Source organism: Schistocerca serialis, chromosome 8 (genome assembly GCF_023864345.2).
Source record: "Schistocerca serialis cubense isolate TAMUIC-IGC-003099 chromosome 8, iqSchSeri2.2, whole genome shotgun sequence".
In the NCBI taxonomy this organism is placed as follows: domain Eukaryota; kingdom Metazoa; phylum Arthropoda; class Insecta; order Orthoptera; family Acrididae; genus Schistocerca; species Schistocerca serialis.
In genome coordinates, this window is record NC_064645.1 from 616822559 (window position 1) to 616837542 (window position 14984).

Here is a 14984-nt window from a genome sequence, read left to right on the forward strand (position 1 = left end):
GGTCATCAGGATGAATGAAGATGGTACTTCCGTATGTATGGCAAAGTCTCTCAATAACTAGCAGCATTACATTTATTTTTGATTGATGCATTTTATTCCTTTCATGTTTCTGCTATGTACACTGATCAGCCAGAACATTGTGACCACTTATCTAATAGCTGGTATGTTCACCATTGGTACAGATAACAGTGGTGATGCATAGTGGCATGGAAGCAGCGAGGCCTTGGTAGGTCACTAGAGGGCGTTAGCACCACATCTACACACACACAAACAGGTCATCTAATTCCCGTAAATTCTGGGGAGGGGGCAATGAGCTCTAATACCACGTTCAGTGTCATCCCAAATTGCTACGCCAAGAAGAAATGCAGATGATAAACGGGTATTCATTGACAAATATATTATACTAGAACTGACATGTGATTACATTTTCACACAATTTGGGTGCATAGATCCTGAAAAATCAGTACCCAGAACAACCACCTCCGGTCGTAGTAACGGCGTTCATACGCCTGGGCATTGAGTCAAACAGAGCTTGGATGCCGTGTACAGGTACAGCTGCCCATGCAGCTTCAACACGATACCACAGTTCATCAAGAGTAGTGACTGGAGTATTGAGACGAGCCAGTTGCTCGGCCGCCATTGACCAGACGTTTTCAATTGGTGGGAGATCTGGAGAATGTACTGGCCAGGGCAACAGTCGAACATTTTCTGTATCCAGAAAGGCCCGTACAGGACCTGCAACATGCGGTCGTGCATTATCCTGCTGAAATGTAGGGTTTCGCAGGGATCGAATGAAGGTTAGAGCCACGGGTCGTAACACATCTGAATGTAACGTCCACTGTTCAAAGTGCCATCAATGCGAACAAGTGGTGACAGAGACGTGTAACCAAGGGCACCCCATACCATCATGCCGGGTGATATGCCAGTATGGCGATGGCGAATACACGCTTCCAATGTGTGTTCACCGCTATGTCCACAAACACGGATGCAACCATCATGATGCTGTAAACAGAACCTGGATTCATCTGACGTTTTGCCATTTGTGCACCCAGGATCGTCATTGAGTATACCATCGCAGGCACTCCTGTCTGTGATGCAGCTTCAAGGGTAACCGCAGCCGTGGTCTCCGAGCTGATAGTCCATGCTGCTGCAAACGTCGACAAACTGTTCGTGCAGATGGTTGTTGTCTTGCAAACGTCCCCATCTGTTGATTCAGGGATCGAAATGTTGCTGCACGATCCGTTACAGCCATGCGGGTAAGATGCCTGTCATCTCGACTGCTAGTGATACGAAGCCATTGGGATCCAGCACAGTGTTCCGTATTACCCTCCTGAACCCAACAATTCCATATTCTGCTAACAGTCTTTGGATCTCAACCAACGCGAGCAGCAATGTCGCAATACGATAAACCGCAATCGTGATAGGCTACAATCCAACCTTTATCAAAGTCAGAAACATGATGGTACGCATTTCTCCACCTTACACGAGGCATCACAACAACGTTTCACAAGGCAATGCCGGTCAACTGCTGTTTGTGTATGAGAAATCGGTTGGAAACTTTCCTCATGTCAGCACGTTGTAGGTGTCATCACCAGCGCCAACCTTGTGTGAATGCTCTGAAAAGCTAATCATTTGCATATCACAGCATCTTCTTTGTGTCGGTTAAATTTTGTGTCTGTAGCATGTCATCTCCATGTTGTAGCAATTTTAATGGCCAGTAGTGTATGCTCGATTGGGCTCAGATCTGGCCAGTTGGGGAGCCAGCACATAAATTGGAACTTGCTTGTGTTCTTCAAACGACTCCATCACATTCCTGGCATTGTGACATGGTGCATTATGTTGTTGAAAAATGCCACTGCAGTTGGGAAATATGGTTGTCATGAAGGAGTGTATGTAGTCTGCCACCAGTTTACAATACTCCTTGGCAGTCATGGTGCCTTACATTAGCTCTACTCGACCCATGGATGCCGATGTGAATGTTCCCCAGAGCATAATGGAGCCACCACCAGACTGTCTCCAACCTGCAGTACCGGTGCCAAGTAGCTGTTCCCTTGGATGATGACTGATTCGCACCCTCCCATTGGCATGATGAAGAAGGTAGCGAGAATGTCTGGTGCTGATGGTTATGTGCCCATTTCTCTCATAGTTGCCGATGTCATTGTGTTAACATTGGCAAATGCATTGGTCATCAGCTGTGGAGGCCCATCGTTAGGAGTGTTTGATGCACAATATGTTCAGACACACTTGTATGCTGCCCAGCATTAAAGTCTGTTGTTAGTTCCACCAGAGTGCGCTGTCTGTCCTGTTTTACCAATCTGCCTAGCCTACGACCTCCAACATCTGTAATGAGGGTTGACCGCCCAATCACATGATGTCTGGACACGGTTTAACCTTCGCTTTGTCACATACTCACCACAGTGCTCCTTGAACACCCGACAAGTCGTGCAGTTTCTGAAGTGCTCATGCCAAGCCTCTTGGCCATCACCATCTGCCGTCGGTCAAACTCAGATAGATCACATGCCTTCCCTATTTTACACAAGGACAGCACACTCTCTCATACTACATGCACTGTGCATGTTTCTGAGTGGGATTCATTCCCTGCCAGGTGTTGATGCTATTGCCCGGATGGATTTACATCAATAGTAGGTCGGTGGTCATAATGGTCTGGCTGATAAGTATACATATAATGTGGCACTTGCGTGGACTGTTTAAGTCTTGTATCAGTTTCTCTCCGGCCAGTGGGAATGTCTTCTATGTTGACAGTGATTACTGTAATCTATGGCCCTGAAAAAGCCTCAGATATCAGTGTTCATTGTGGCAGACATGCAAAATATTTCAGCAACATTCAGAATCGTCCTCACGCCTGCCCAAATAGCTACACACATTAGCACGCTTCCTCCAGGTTTCAGGATAGTTAGCCTGATTTCGTATCAAAGCCACATAGTGGATTAACAGCAATGGCTGGTGGACCAGCCAGCCTGCATGTAGTTTTTCAGCATTTCACACATCCACTTGGGTGAATACCAGGCTGGTACCCACACCCTGCCTCAGATAGACATTATGTAAACATTTAGAAAACATTCTTACACTTTAACATGGGATTCACTCTTAGACAGAAGCAGAAGAAGAAGAAGCAGAAGCAATATAAGTTTTATTAAGTGAGCATTTTTGTCCTTTCAACAAATTTACTGAAGACAATTCTCTGTTTATTGTCAAAATATTGTGTACCTAGGCCACAACGATATAGGTATTCATCAGAGAGGTTCCATGTATTAGTCTGTTATATAAGTCAATAGGTAATACTGTCCAAAAGGAAAAATTTGAAAATTCATTCATAGCTGTAAATCCATTTTATTACTGTTAAGTATTCAGTTATATCTCAGTGATAAATTTCATTTAATTGTATTACTGTGACTGCAGGAATTGTCAGAACGTCTTCAGCAAAAGCGAGGCGTGCTTGAGCAGTGGTCAGATTTGACAAGCTGGGCAAATGAGGCAGGTGAGCAGCTCAGTCATATACAGTTCCAGCTAGAAAGTGAAGTAAGTAGTGGGAAAAAGCGTGGTTCAGCAGAGAAGATCGAACAGCTAGCAACTGAACTTGAACCACTGCATTCCAAAATTAAATACTGGGCACAACAAGCACAAGAACTGGACTTAAAAACTCAACAAAGTGGGACTATAGTGCAAGGCCCATCAGCAGAAAAGCATGTTGCTGCACTAAGAGAGCAGCTGGAGCTCATTGAGAGACAACTTGAAGATGCTCGAAATTCAATGCGGCAGGTGAGTTCTTGATTTTTACTTTCATTGCCCCATCTTTTTTTTTCAAAAAGTAATTGCTACTAGTGACCTTCATTGTTACATGAGGAAATAATAGTGGTTACCTGTGCACTTCCTTTAATACCTTTCCAGACATTTAATTGGCCGAATCATTGTTTCATGATGATTAGCCTTTATTCCAATGATAAAATCTTATTAAATAATATTAAATAAACAAGACTACAAGTGTCAGAAGTACTAAGTTGACTTATTAATCTTTATTTTTAAAAAATATGTTCTCCCATACACAAATATTTTATGACGACATAGCAGATAATCCTTTACTCCCACAGATCTACAGCTAATGTTATTGAAACGTTACAGTGTCTCTGGGACCAACACTTTTCATGTTCAACTCATAAATGGTGTGCAAGGAGCAGGTCTGTTGGTGTGTCTCTGTAAGACCTCAGATAGTCATTTCGCAAGACATGTATGGGTAGGAGTAATATATTGCCTGACTTCTCATTTTATACATTCTGGGAAAACTTCTCTATGACCAACAATACCTCCCTTGCAGAGTCTGCCACCCAAGTTGATTGAGTATCTCCATCATGTTTACGTGCTTCCTAAATGAACCAGCGATGAAACATATTGATCCTCTTTGGATCTCCTCTGTGTCTTCTGTTAATCCTAACTGATAAATTTCCCAGATTGATGAGCATTACGTAAGAATTAATCAAAAAAGGGTTTTTTAAGGTACCTCTTTTGTTGATGGATTACATTTCCACACGATTCTTCCAGTTAATCTCTCTCTGGCACCTACTTTTTCTGCAACCAGTTTTATTGACTACTGCTTCACAGTAAATTTATTCCCCCATGAAGTTTGTTGTAAATAATCCCAGCATTGAAGAAGAAGCAATGATGTACACAATTACAATACCAGAAGAAAAAATGACTTTCATTACTCCACATTAAGGTTGTCTTTAGCACAAAAGAGGGTGCAGAATGTTGGAACCAAAATTTGTGATCACTTACTGAGTGATATAAAATGTCTGACAGACAACAAAGTAAAATTTGAAGGAAAAAAAAAAACCTGAAATGGTTTCTCTGTGACATCTTCTATGATGTGAAAGAATTTCTGTCATTATAATGTGTAAAAGGTGATGGGCTCAAAAAAACAACACCAACTTGTAAATGGTCCACATGTAGCCATATTTACAAAATAATTTGTGATGTGAATATAAAATTGCTCATCACACATCATTAAAATTTTTCATACAAATGATCCATGGAACATGAAGCTAACTAACATGTCTAACCAGGGTTGCCTTTCCTTTGCTGAATGATTTTAGTTGATTTTCTATTCTGTGATCACTTACTGTAACATCTAATGATGGAAAATTCAGGGAGGAATAACAAATAAAGATAGATTGATACTCACCACTTAGAGGAGGCGTTGAGCTGCAAGGCACATTTAAAAGTGCCCGGATGTGACCATGTGTTTGTGGAGGGGAGGGGGGGGGGGGGGGAGAGAGAGAGAGAGAGAGAGAGAGATAGATAGATAATTACATAGCTTATTAAACAGTCTACTTTAAAATGTGCCTGTCTGCTGTTAAACGCGTCCTCTTTGCGGCTAGTAACAAGCATTTGTAACTTGTGTTGTTATCTCAGTATCTGTCATTTTCACATTTGTTTGATTGAAACAGAGAATCATGTTACTGTCTCTCTCAGTGAAACAATTTCAGAGGGGAGAATTCAGTATTTCCTCTTTGTCTATTTATCTTCCATTCTGGTGACAATTTGATCACTGAGTGACTGTTGTTTTTGTTGTTGTTGTGGTTTTCAGTCCAGAGATGGGTTTGATGCAGCTTCTTCATCTCCAAGTACCTACTGCAACCTACATCCTTCTGAATGTCCTTAGTGTATTCATCCCTTGGTCTCCGTTTACGATTTTTACCCTCCACGCTGCTCTCCAGCACTAAATTGGTGATCCCTTGATGCCTCAGAACATGTCCTACCAACCAATCCCTTCTTCTAGTCAAGTTGTGCCACAAATTTCTCTTCTCCCCAACTATATTCAGTACCTCCTCATTAGTTACATGATCTACATCTAATCTTCAGTATTCTTCTGTAGCACCACATTTCAAAAGCTTCTATTCTCTTCTTATCTAAACTATTTATTGTCCATGTTTCACTTCCATACATGGCAAAACTCCATACAAATACTTCCAGAAAAGACTTCCTGACACTTAAATCTATACTTGATGTTAACAAACTTCTTCAGAAAAGCTTTCCTTGCCGTTGCCAGTCTACATTTTATATCCTCATCATCAGTTATTTTGCTCCCCAAATAGCAAAACTCATCTACTACCTTAAGTGTCTCATTTTCTAACCTAATTCCCTCAGCATCACCTGATTAAATTTGACTACATTCTGTTATCCTCGTTTTGCTTTTGTTGATGTTCATCTTATATCCTCATTTGCTGTCTCTGACAGACTTACAATGTCATCGGCAAACTTCAAAGTTTTTATTTCTTCTCTGTGCATTTTAATTTCCATTCCAACTTTTTCTTTTGTTTCCTTTACTGCTTGCTCAATATATAGATTAACATCGGGGATAGGCTACAATGCTGTCTCACTTCCTTCCCAGCCACTGCTTCCCTCTCATGCCCCTCGACTCTTATAACTGCCATCTGGTTTCTGTACAAATTGTAAATAGCCTTTTGCTCCCTGTATTTGACCCCTGCCACCTTCAGAATTTGAAGGAGAGTATTCCAGTCAACATTGTCAAAAGCTTTCTCCAAGTCTACAGGTGCGAGAAATGTAGGTTTGCCTTTGCTTAATGTATCTTCTAAGATAAGTTGTAGGGTCAGTATTGCCTCACATGTTCCAACATTTTTATGGAATCCAAACTGATTGTACCCAAGGTCGGCTGCTACCAGTTTTTCCATTCATCTGTAAAGAATTCTTGTTAATATTTTGGAGCTGTGACTTATTAAACTGATAGTTAGGTAATTTTCACATATGTCAACACCTGCTTTCTTTGGGATTGGAATTGTTATATTATTCTTGGAATCTGAGCTAATTTCGCCTGTCTCATACATCTTGCTAACCAGATGGTAGAGTTTTGTCAAGGCTGGCTCTCCCAAGGCTATCAGTAGTTATAATGGTATGCAGTCTACTCCCGGGGCCTTGTTTCTACTTAGGTCTTTCAGTGCTCTGTCAAACTCTTCATGCAGTATCATATCTCCCATTTCATCTTCATCTACATCCTCTTCCGTTTCCATAATATTGTCCTCAAGAACATTGCCCTTGTATAGACCCTCTATATACTCCTTCCACCTTTCAGCTTTCCCTTTTTTGCTTAGAACTGGTTCTCTATCTGAGCTCTTGATATTCATACAGGTGGTTCTCTTTTCTCCGAAGGTCTCTTTAATTTTCCTGTAGGCAGTATCTCTCTTACCCCTAGTGATATATGCCTCTACATCCTTACATTTATCCTCTAGGCATCCCTGCTTAGCGATTTTGCACTTCCTGTTGGACTCATTTTTGAGGCGTTTGTATTCCTTTTTGCCTGCTTCATTTACTGCATTTTTAAATTTTCTTCTTTCTTCGATTAAATTCAATATTTCTTCTGTTACCCAAGGATTTCTGCTAGCCCTCGCCTTTTTACCTATTTGATCCTCTGCTGCCTTCACTATTTCATTTCTCAAAGCTACCCATTCTTCTTCTATTGTATTTCTTTCCCCCATTCTTGTCAATCATTCCCTAATGCTCTCTCTGACACTCTCTACAACCTTTGGTTCTTTCAGTTTATCCAGGTCCCATCTTCTTAAATTCTCACCTTTTTGCAGTTTCTTAAGTTTTAATCTACAGTTCATAACCAATAGATTGTAGTCAGAGTCCACATCTGCCCCTGGGAATGTCTTACAATTTAGAACCTGGGTCCTAAATCTCTGTCTTACCATTCCATTATATAATCTATCTGAAACCTTCCAGTGTCTCCAGGCCTCTTCCATGTATACAACCTTCTTTCAAGATTCTTGAACCATGTGTTAGCTGTGATTAAGTTATGCTTTGTGCAAAATTCTACCAAGTGGCGTCCTCTTTCATTCCTTACCCCCATTTCATATTCACCTACTACTTTTCCTTCTCTTCCTTTTCCTACTATCGAATTCCAGTCCCCCATGACTATTAAATTTTTGTCTCCCTTCACTATCTGAATAATTTCTTTTACCTCATCATACCATTTTTCAGTGTCTTCGTCATCTGTGGAGCTAGTTTGCATATAAACTTCTACTACTGTGGTAGGTGTGGGCTTCGTGTCTATCTTGGCCACAATAATGTGTTACTATGCTGTTCATAGTAGCTTAACGCACTCCAATTTTTTTATTCATTATTAAACCTAGTACCGCATTACCTCTATTTGATTTTGTATTTATAACCCTGTATTCACCTGACCAGAAGTCTTGTTCCTCCTGCCACCGAACCTTGCTAATTCCCACTATAACAAGGCTTAACCTATCCATTTCCCTTTTTAAATTTTCTAACCTACCTGCCCGATTAAGGGATCTGGCATTCCATGCTCCAATCTGCAGGACACCTGTTTTATTTCTCCTGATAACAACGTCCTCCTGAGTAGTCCCTGCCCGGAGATCCGAATGGGGGACTATTTTACCTCCGGAATATTTTACTCAACAGGACTCCATCTTCATTTAACCATACTGTAAAGCTGCATGCCCTTGGAAAAAATTACGGCTCTAGTTTTCCCCTTGCTTTCAGCTGTTCGCAGTTCCAGCACAGCAAGGCTGTTTTGGATAACGTTACAAGGACAGATCAGTCAATCATCCAGACTGTTGCCCCTGCAACTACTGAAAAGGCTGCTGTCCCTCTTCAGGAACCACATGTTTGTCTTGCCTCTCAGCAGATTCCCCTCCGTTGTGGTTGCACCTATGATACGGCTATCTGTATTGCTGAGGCACGAATGCCACCCCACTAACAACAAGGTCCATGGTTCATAGGTACACAAATGTGAGATATGGTTATCTGAAGTTCTGATGACAAATAGAAATTTGACTGGTCAAACAACTTTCTGTGTGATAACTCTATGTTCACATAATCTTAAACTATGATTAATAAGGTTTAAAAATGCAGTCATAACCAATTCTTGCTTTCTCTTGCTATTACAGCTGCTAAATGTCTAACATTTTTCAGAGTCAAAAAATTGACATTACAGCCTTTCCATCCAAACACTGTAATCCTGCGGACAGCGCCAACACACAAGCAATCTCACACAGGAACAACTAATGAGAAGTAATTTGAATGGTAGAGATTTGTACTACCTGCAAGCTCTTTCTTGGATTATTTACATGTTACAGTTTGAACATTTGAGCATTAAATCCATCATTCAGCAACCATCTATTTGTTGACTTAAATAGACATGTGAACTGCTGATGTTCCTGAGTGACTATATAGGCGATTTTTGTGTGTTTACTTACTTTACTGAACCAGGAGGCAAAATTTTACTTTCTGGTTCATTAACACTTCTTGCATTACCCCCTTTTGCACAGTTTAACTTCATTCAGCTTTAGTTTGTCAACAAGGCTTCAACTTGATTTACATTTGTGATGAAGCTCTTTTTTCTTTCATAGCAACTTTCTAACACAGCTATTGAATCATGACAAATCTTTCCTATTACTCACCATGTTGCTCAGCACATTCATGACTAAAATGCAGCATGCAGCATTTTTAAAATGTATACATTGATGTTCAACATTTTCAGCCTCAGAGACGAATGTTCGATGTTGACTGTACATGTAAAATGCCATCTGTTTCTCGTTACAGTTGCTAAGCCTAAATATTTTTGTACATTTCTTAACATTCCTTTTCACAGTTGTAGTAATTGATGCTTAACAGCCTTTGTGGTCACCGTTTCTCTTCCTCGTGACAACTGAAATGAATAACTGAGACTTTTCCTCACTTGGATAACTAGGAACACGCAAGTCAGTTCTCTACCTTTTTTTCCCAAAATAATGTAGAAGTATCATCTTTGACATTTTCTTCACGCAGATTATTTCATGTTCAAAATCCATAATAAACCTTGTATAGATTCTAGAGGTTTAATGCCACCACTATTGGCATGTAGCTTATGAGAAGATTTCATTGCTATTCACGTCTTGTTTTACGCTATTTTCCACTCTTCATACTATGTTGGCATTATTATTGTTACTCAATTAAAGTAAATCTGAGGTAACACCATGGTGTTTTCTTTCTGTCCTGAAAGTATGAATGCTCCTTTTCTATTTTATATGAATTAGCCTCCTCTTTCTCGGTATAGCATGTAATTGATCATAGGAACTGTAATATAGTACCTTTAACTAGAAAAACTCACAAGTGCATGCTATTTTCCCTTTGTAGTACATGCCTGACATATTAAGAGGAGGGCTAAAATGGTTTACCCAATCTGAGATTGTCACAGAATCATCTGAGCCTCTGGCTTAAGCCTTCCACTTGGCTGCCCTGCAATTGGTGCTGGGAAATGAAACCGCAGATTGCGAGTCATGCCTTCATCCCATGTAAAAGGATAGCTACCTTCACAAATTTAGTAGCTCACAATGTTCACTTAGAGTCATCTCTGTATCTGTTCCTTTATAGAAATTCTAGTTCACGCTTGCTTACTAATCACAGTGCACTGTCCCAAAGATGTATGAACAGCCAGCCTTCTGCTGCTTTCCTTTATGGCTTTGTTTGATCACTTGGTGTAGGACATCAGCAGTCATCACCTGTTTGGGTTAAGTTGAATTTAAAAACTGTGCGCCACAAAACTGACACGTACCATGCAATAATCAGAAATTTGTCGCAGTTAGAAAAGTATACGCTTTGAGCCTACAATTATAACTAGAACCAAAGAATTAAGCACTTGACCTCTGATTGGCAACACTTTAGCCCTGAAAAACACCCACAAATATATTTGCAGAATATATTTAGAGCCCATGAAATTCTTCTTTCTAGCTGTGCAGTGTAACTATTTAAACTTTGAAAGTAGTATGTTATTGATCTCATACCTGAACTAGTGAACTGGTTGTAAGTATTCCCTGAGGTTGTTTACTAAACAAACAGGTGGTATGTAGTGAGAGAATAAAGGGGATAATTAACATCCGGTGACTGCTAAGTTAGAAACATTGTCAGAGCCTTAAAGTCAAGCAATACAAGTGAGGAGTGAAGGAATAAGATAGCAAACAGATTAGGTGGAAAAGATATTGTAACATACATTGTGTGCATTGAGTCCAGAACTTGGTTGTAGGCAGGTGCCTGTCATCCTGATAAAATTTGGATAGACCATTACTTTTAGTTTAGAAAGGAAAGGCCTCAAGTTACAATGTGTACAGGCATTTTTATGAAATACACTCAACAGCTGATTGTTTAGTATTTCTTGGAGAAAATTTTTCTCTCTTTTTATCATCTTTTTGTAATGACACAGTCATGTTAATCCTGACAGAGAAGAGGAAAAAAAGAGGATGAAGGTAGTGAAAGGAAGAGAGTAGATGTAATTTATGATGTTAGGTGTGCAACTGAGCTAACGATTCAACGTTGGCTCTTCCATATGTGTGCTTGTCGGTCCTTCTGTGTTGTTGAAGTGGTTCTTTAATTATTATTAAATCCTTCTCTTACTTTTCATGTTATTGTAGGTGTAAAAATATTTATCTTCACAGTTGATTGTGTCTTAATAAGCAGGAGTAACAATGTAACTAGAAGACTTAATGTTAATGAAATAAAATTATATATGAATATGAAAGCAAAAAACTGTATCAAATGGTCATGTTTATGTGTATGTTAAACCTGACTTATCTATCTGTCATAGGTTTTCACATCATATTCTGACATTAGATACCTGTCCAACATGCTACTCTACTTACTTGTATGATAAATGTACTTGAATTTCTTATATTCAGCTTTTGATAGAAGTAGCTCTCTTTACTGCAACTGTTGCTTTTAGGTGGAGGAACGATGGTTGCAGTTCCAGCGCATGCAGCAAGAAGTATCCCAGGCATTGTTAGCATCACAGGAAAAGATACAGGAGGTGGCATTAGCCTGCCAGACTCCATCAAGACTAGCTGCAGCTGCACACACTTTTTCTGCGCTATTGGAAGAGCACAGGTTGCGCCAGTCTGTTCGCCAGAAACTAGCAGAGCAGGGACGAGCCCTTATGGAGGCAGACGTATCAGGTGCTGCCACTGTGCAGAATATATTGACTTCAGTTGACACAAACTTCGAGAAGGTAAAGACTTTTTTTTTTTTTTTGTTAGAACAAGTTCTGCTTCATATATTTCGTTAATACTGTTTAGAACTGATGTAACAAGAAATTAGTTTCAATTATTGGCTGTAAATATGATGAAATCGGAATTAAGGGAAAACAGGGAATCAGGTACCTGTTGATGAAAATAAAAATTACGTGATTGTAATGCAAAAGTTCCATTAAGTATGATTACATCACATAGCACATTGATTTCCTTTAGAAAATATGAAAAAATCTTAGATTCATGTTAAGTCAAAAGTAGTAGAGTGTTTACAAAATACATGCAGTAGCTCTGCTTAGCCCAGGAACAAACTCATCAGAACCAACACTCAAGACCATATTTGAGAATGACTAAAGAAAAACAATGTATGGTATACTGTTACAGCCCATTTTATGAGAATAGAATAATGGCAGGACACATGGTATTAGCAAATTTGTTCATGGGAAGGTGGTTGTTTGCTCGATAAACAGGACAAAGCATGGTGGACTCCACCTCAGAGGTTGTGCAGGTACTGGATTTTTCTTATGTCACCGTGACAAAGATCTGCCAAGTTACCTTGATCCGGGACAACCGCTGCTACTAGGTTCAGCTGCTCTGGGCAACAACATGTTGTTGCCCCACATGTTAACCACTGCTCACTGCATGTCACAGGACAGAGTTTTTCAGGGAGAAGAGATGATACAAGCTACTGGTTGGGTTTTTGTATTCAGTTGTCCATATGGCTATATATCTGTCGAAGATCATGGGTTTCCTTTCTTGAACTATTAACTTTTGGGAAAAAAAATTTTAAATGGGTGATATGTTCTATTTATTGGTTTTAAATTTGTGTTTTGGGTATCCAGTGCTAATTATCCTACAGTTCTAGAAAAACATAACATATCATCCCAAAAAGCTTAATGTTCTGTTTTCATAATCTGCTAAACATAATTAACAAACTTTTTCTGCTGGCTTTGAAGAAAGTGGTAACCACAGTTGGAGTCTAGGAGAAAACTTAATAATTGCAAATAAAATTTTATGTCTGTAATATTGAACTTCTATTTTTATTACAATTTTACATTGCAGGTGTTGTGAACCTCTGTTTGATGTATGCTGTCAGTTCTAGCACTCATAGTGCCTTAACATGGAGCCATCTCAAATGACTTTAACCTAAACATAATACTTTTTATCACTGCTGAAAAAACATGAGTAGTATTCATTCCATCTCGTTTTTTTGTTTCAGGTAACTGAAATGCTGAAGGAACAAAAAGCACTATTCACAGAAATGGACATTACATGGAAGCACTTTGGTGATGCAGCTGAAAAAGTGAAGAGTGGAATTTCGGAGGCACAGGCACTATGTGGAACAATACAGGAGGCCCCTGCTGACGTTACCCAAGCAGCTCTCGTCCATGAGAAGGCCAAGAAGGCACTGGACATCCTTAAGAAAGCTAAGATTTCTGTGGATACAATGGACAGTAAAGCACAGATATTAATGAGGCAAGCAGAAAATCTCCCTGAATTTGACACAACAGGGCTTCAAAAAGAACTGAGTGCTCTACATTCTCAATGGCAAGAAGCTTATGATGCTGCAATGAAGAGAGTCCAGGATCTGGAAACACAGTTGATTATTTGGAAACAGATTGAAGACAGCAAGAATGAAGTTCTACATTGGCTTAGTGAAACAAGCGAAGCACTTTCCAGTGCATGTGAAAATCTGTCTGACAGTGAGAGTGGTCAAGCAAGACTAAATCGCTACAAAGATGAACTACCTACTTACTACAATTTGAAAGGCAGCATTGTTGCCAAGACATCTCAGCTTGTGAAACTTAATGATGGGAAGCCAATATCTACACTTGAATCACTAGTGAAACTGCTAGAAGAAGAATTTTCTGATGTGAAAAACATTGCTGATAAACTTGAAGACATTGCTTGCAAATTTTTAGAGCAAGAGAAGGATGTTCGTGCGGAGATTAAAAAGGCTAGTGATAACATTACAAGGATCAGAGAAGCGATTATAAAATGTGACGACCTCACAGGAGAAAACTCAAAGATACTTGAAAGGCTCCAAAAATGTCAGACTTTGAAGAAAGAACTGTCCACTTTTAGCAAAGATCTTGAAAAACTTGATAATAAAATTGATGAAATGAAAGTAAGCTATCCTTCTTTTGCAGATTCAAGTCTTCCTAAGGAATTAAGTGGTTTGCAAAAAAGATATGATGGTGTTTCTTCACACACTAACAAAATAGAAACAACACTGCTGACATTTTTAAAGAAGCACCATACAGAACGTTTTGCAGCTCTGCAGCGTGTTGTGGCAACTCACCGGGAGAAGCTTGGATGGTGTGCTCCTGAGGCTGGTAGTGATCGCTATAATTTAGAAGTGAAAGCTGCCTCTCTTCGTGATGTAGAAGCTGGTTTAATTGACTGTGACAACAAGAAAGAAGAACTTGACCAATCACTTCAGCTTTTGGAGAAGGTGGAAACACCACAGCGTATTTCGGAGATGAAAGAAGAATGTCAGCAACTTGTTGATGATGTTAATTCCCTTAAAGAGCACTATTCAACTATTAAGCAACTCCTTGAGTACAACATTGATCTTTGGCAGAAATATGAACTTATGTCAGAAAATGTAGCCTCTTGGCTCAGGGAAACTGAGGGCAAGGTGTGTATTTTTGAACAGCTTAGTATTTAAAGTTTAAAGTTTTTGAAGTATAGAAATTAATATGGATGTATGCAATTAATGCTGATTATATTAAGTAGATCACTCATCATAATTGTTGACTTGTCGCAAGAATTTTTGCAGTAGTAACAGGTTACAGTAAATATATACCTGTGAAAAAATCTCCATACATATAAAAAAGACATGACAGAATTTTTTCCAGAGTTTTGTTTCCTTATTACATCTCATTTTTATTACTAGAGGTTAAATGTACTTGCTGATTGCATTTTTTT

The 14984-nt window shown here is 39.4% G+C and overlaps 1 protein-coding gene and 1 long non-coding RNA gene across 3 annotated transcripts in view; one reads left to right on the plus strand and one right to left on the minus strand.

Moving 5' to 3' along the window:
* The window catches only part of LOC126416038 (muscle-specific protein 300 kDa-like), a 643030-nt gene that overhangs the window by 252326 nt on the left and 375720 nt on the right, over positions 1-14984 (plus strand). For both annotated transcript variants that reach the window (XM_050083501.1, XM_050083503.1), the window contains exons 31-33: positions 3421-3780; positions 11753-12034; positions 13273-14694. In XM_050083501.1, the coding sequence (XP_049939458.1) occupies positions 3421-3780; positions 11753-12034; positions 13273-14694 (2064 nt within the window). The remainder of the gene's footprint in view (positions 1-3420; positions 3781-11752; positions 12035-13272; positions 14695-14984) is intronic.
* LOC126416039 (uncharacterized) overlaps positions 1-14984 on the minus strand; it is a 34770-nt gene that overhangs the window by 17107 nt on the left and 2679 nt on the right. The gene's annotated exons all lie outside the window — the stretch shown is intronic.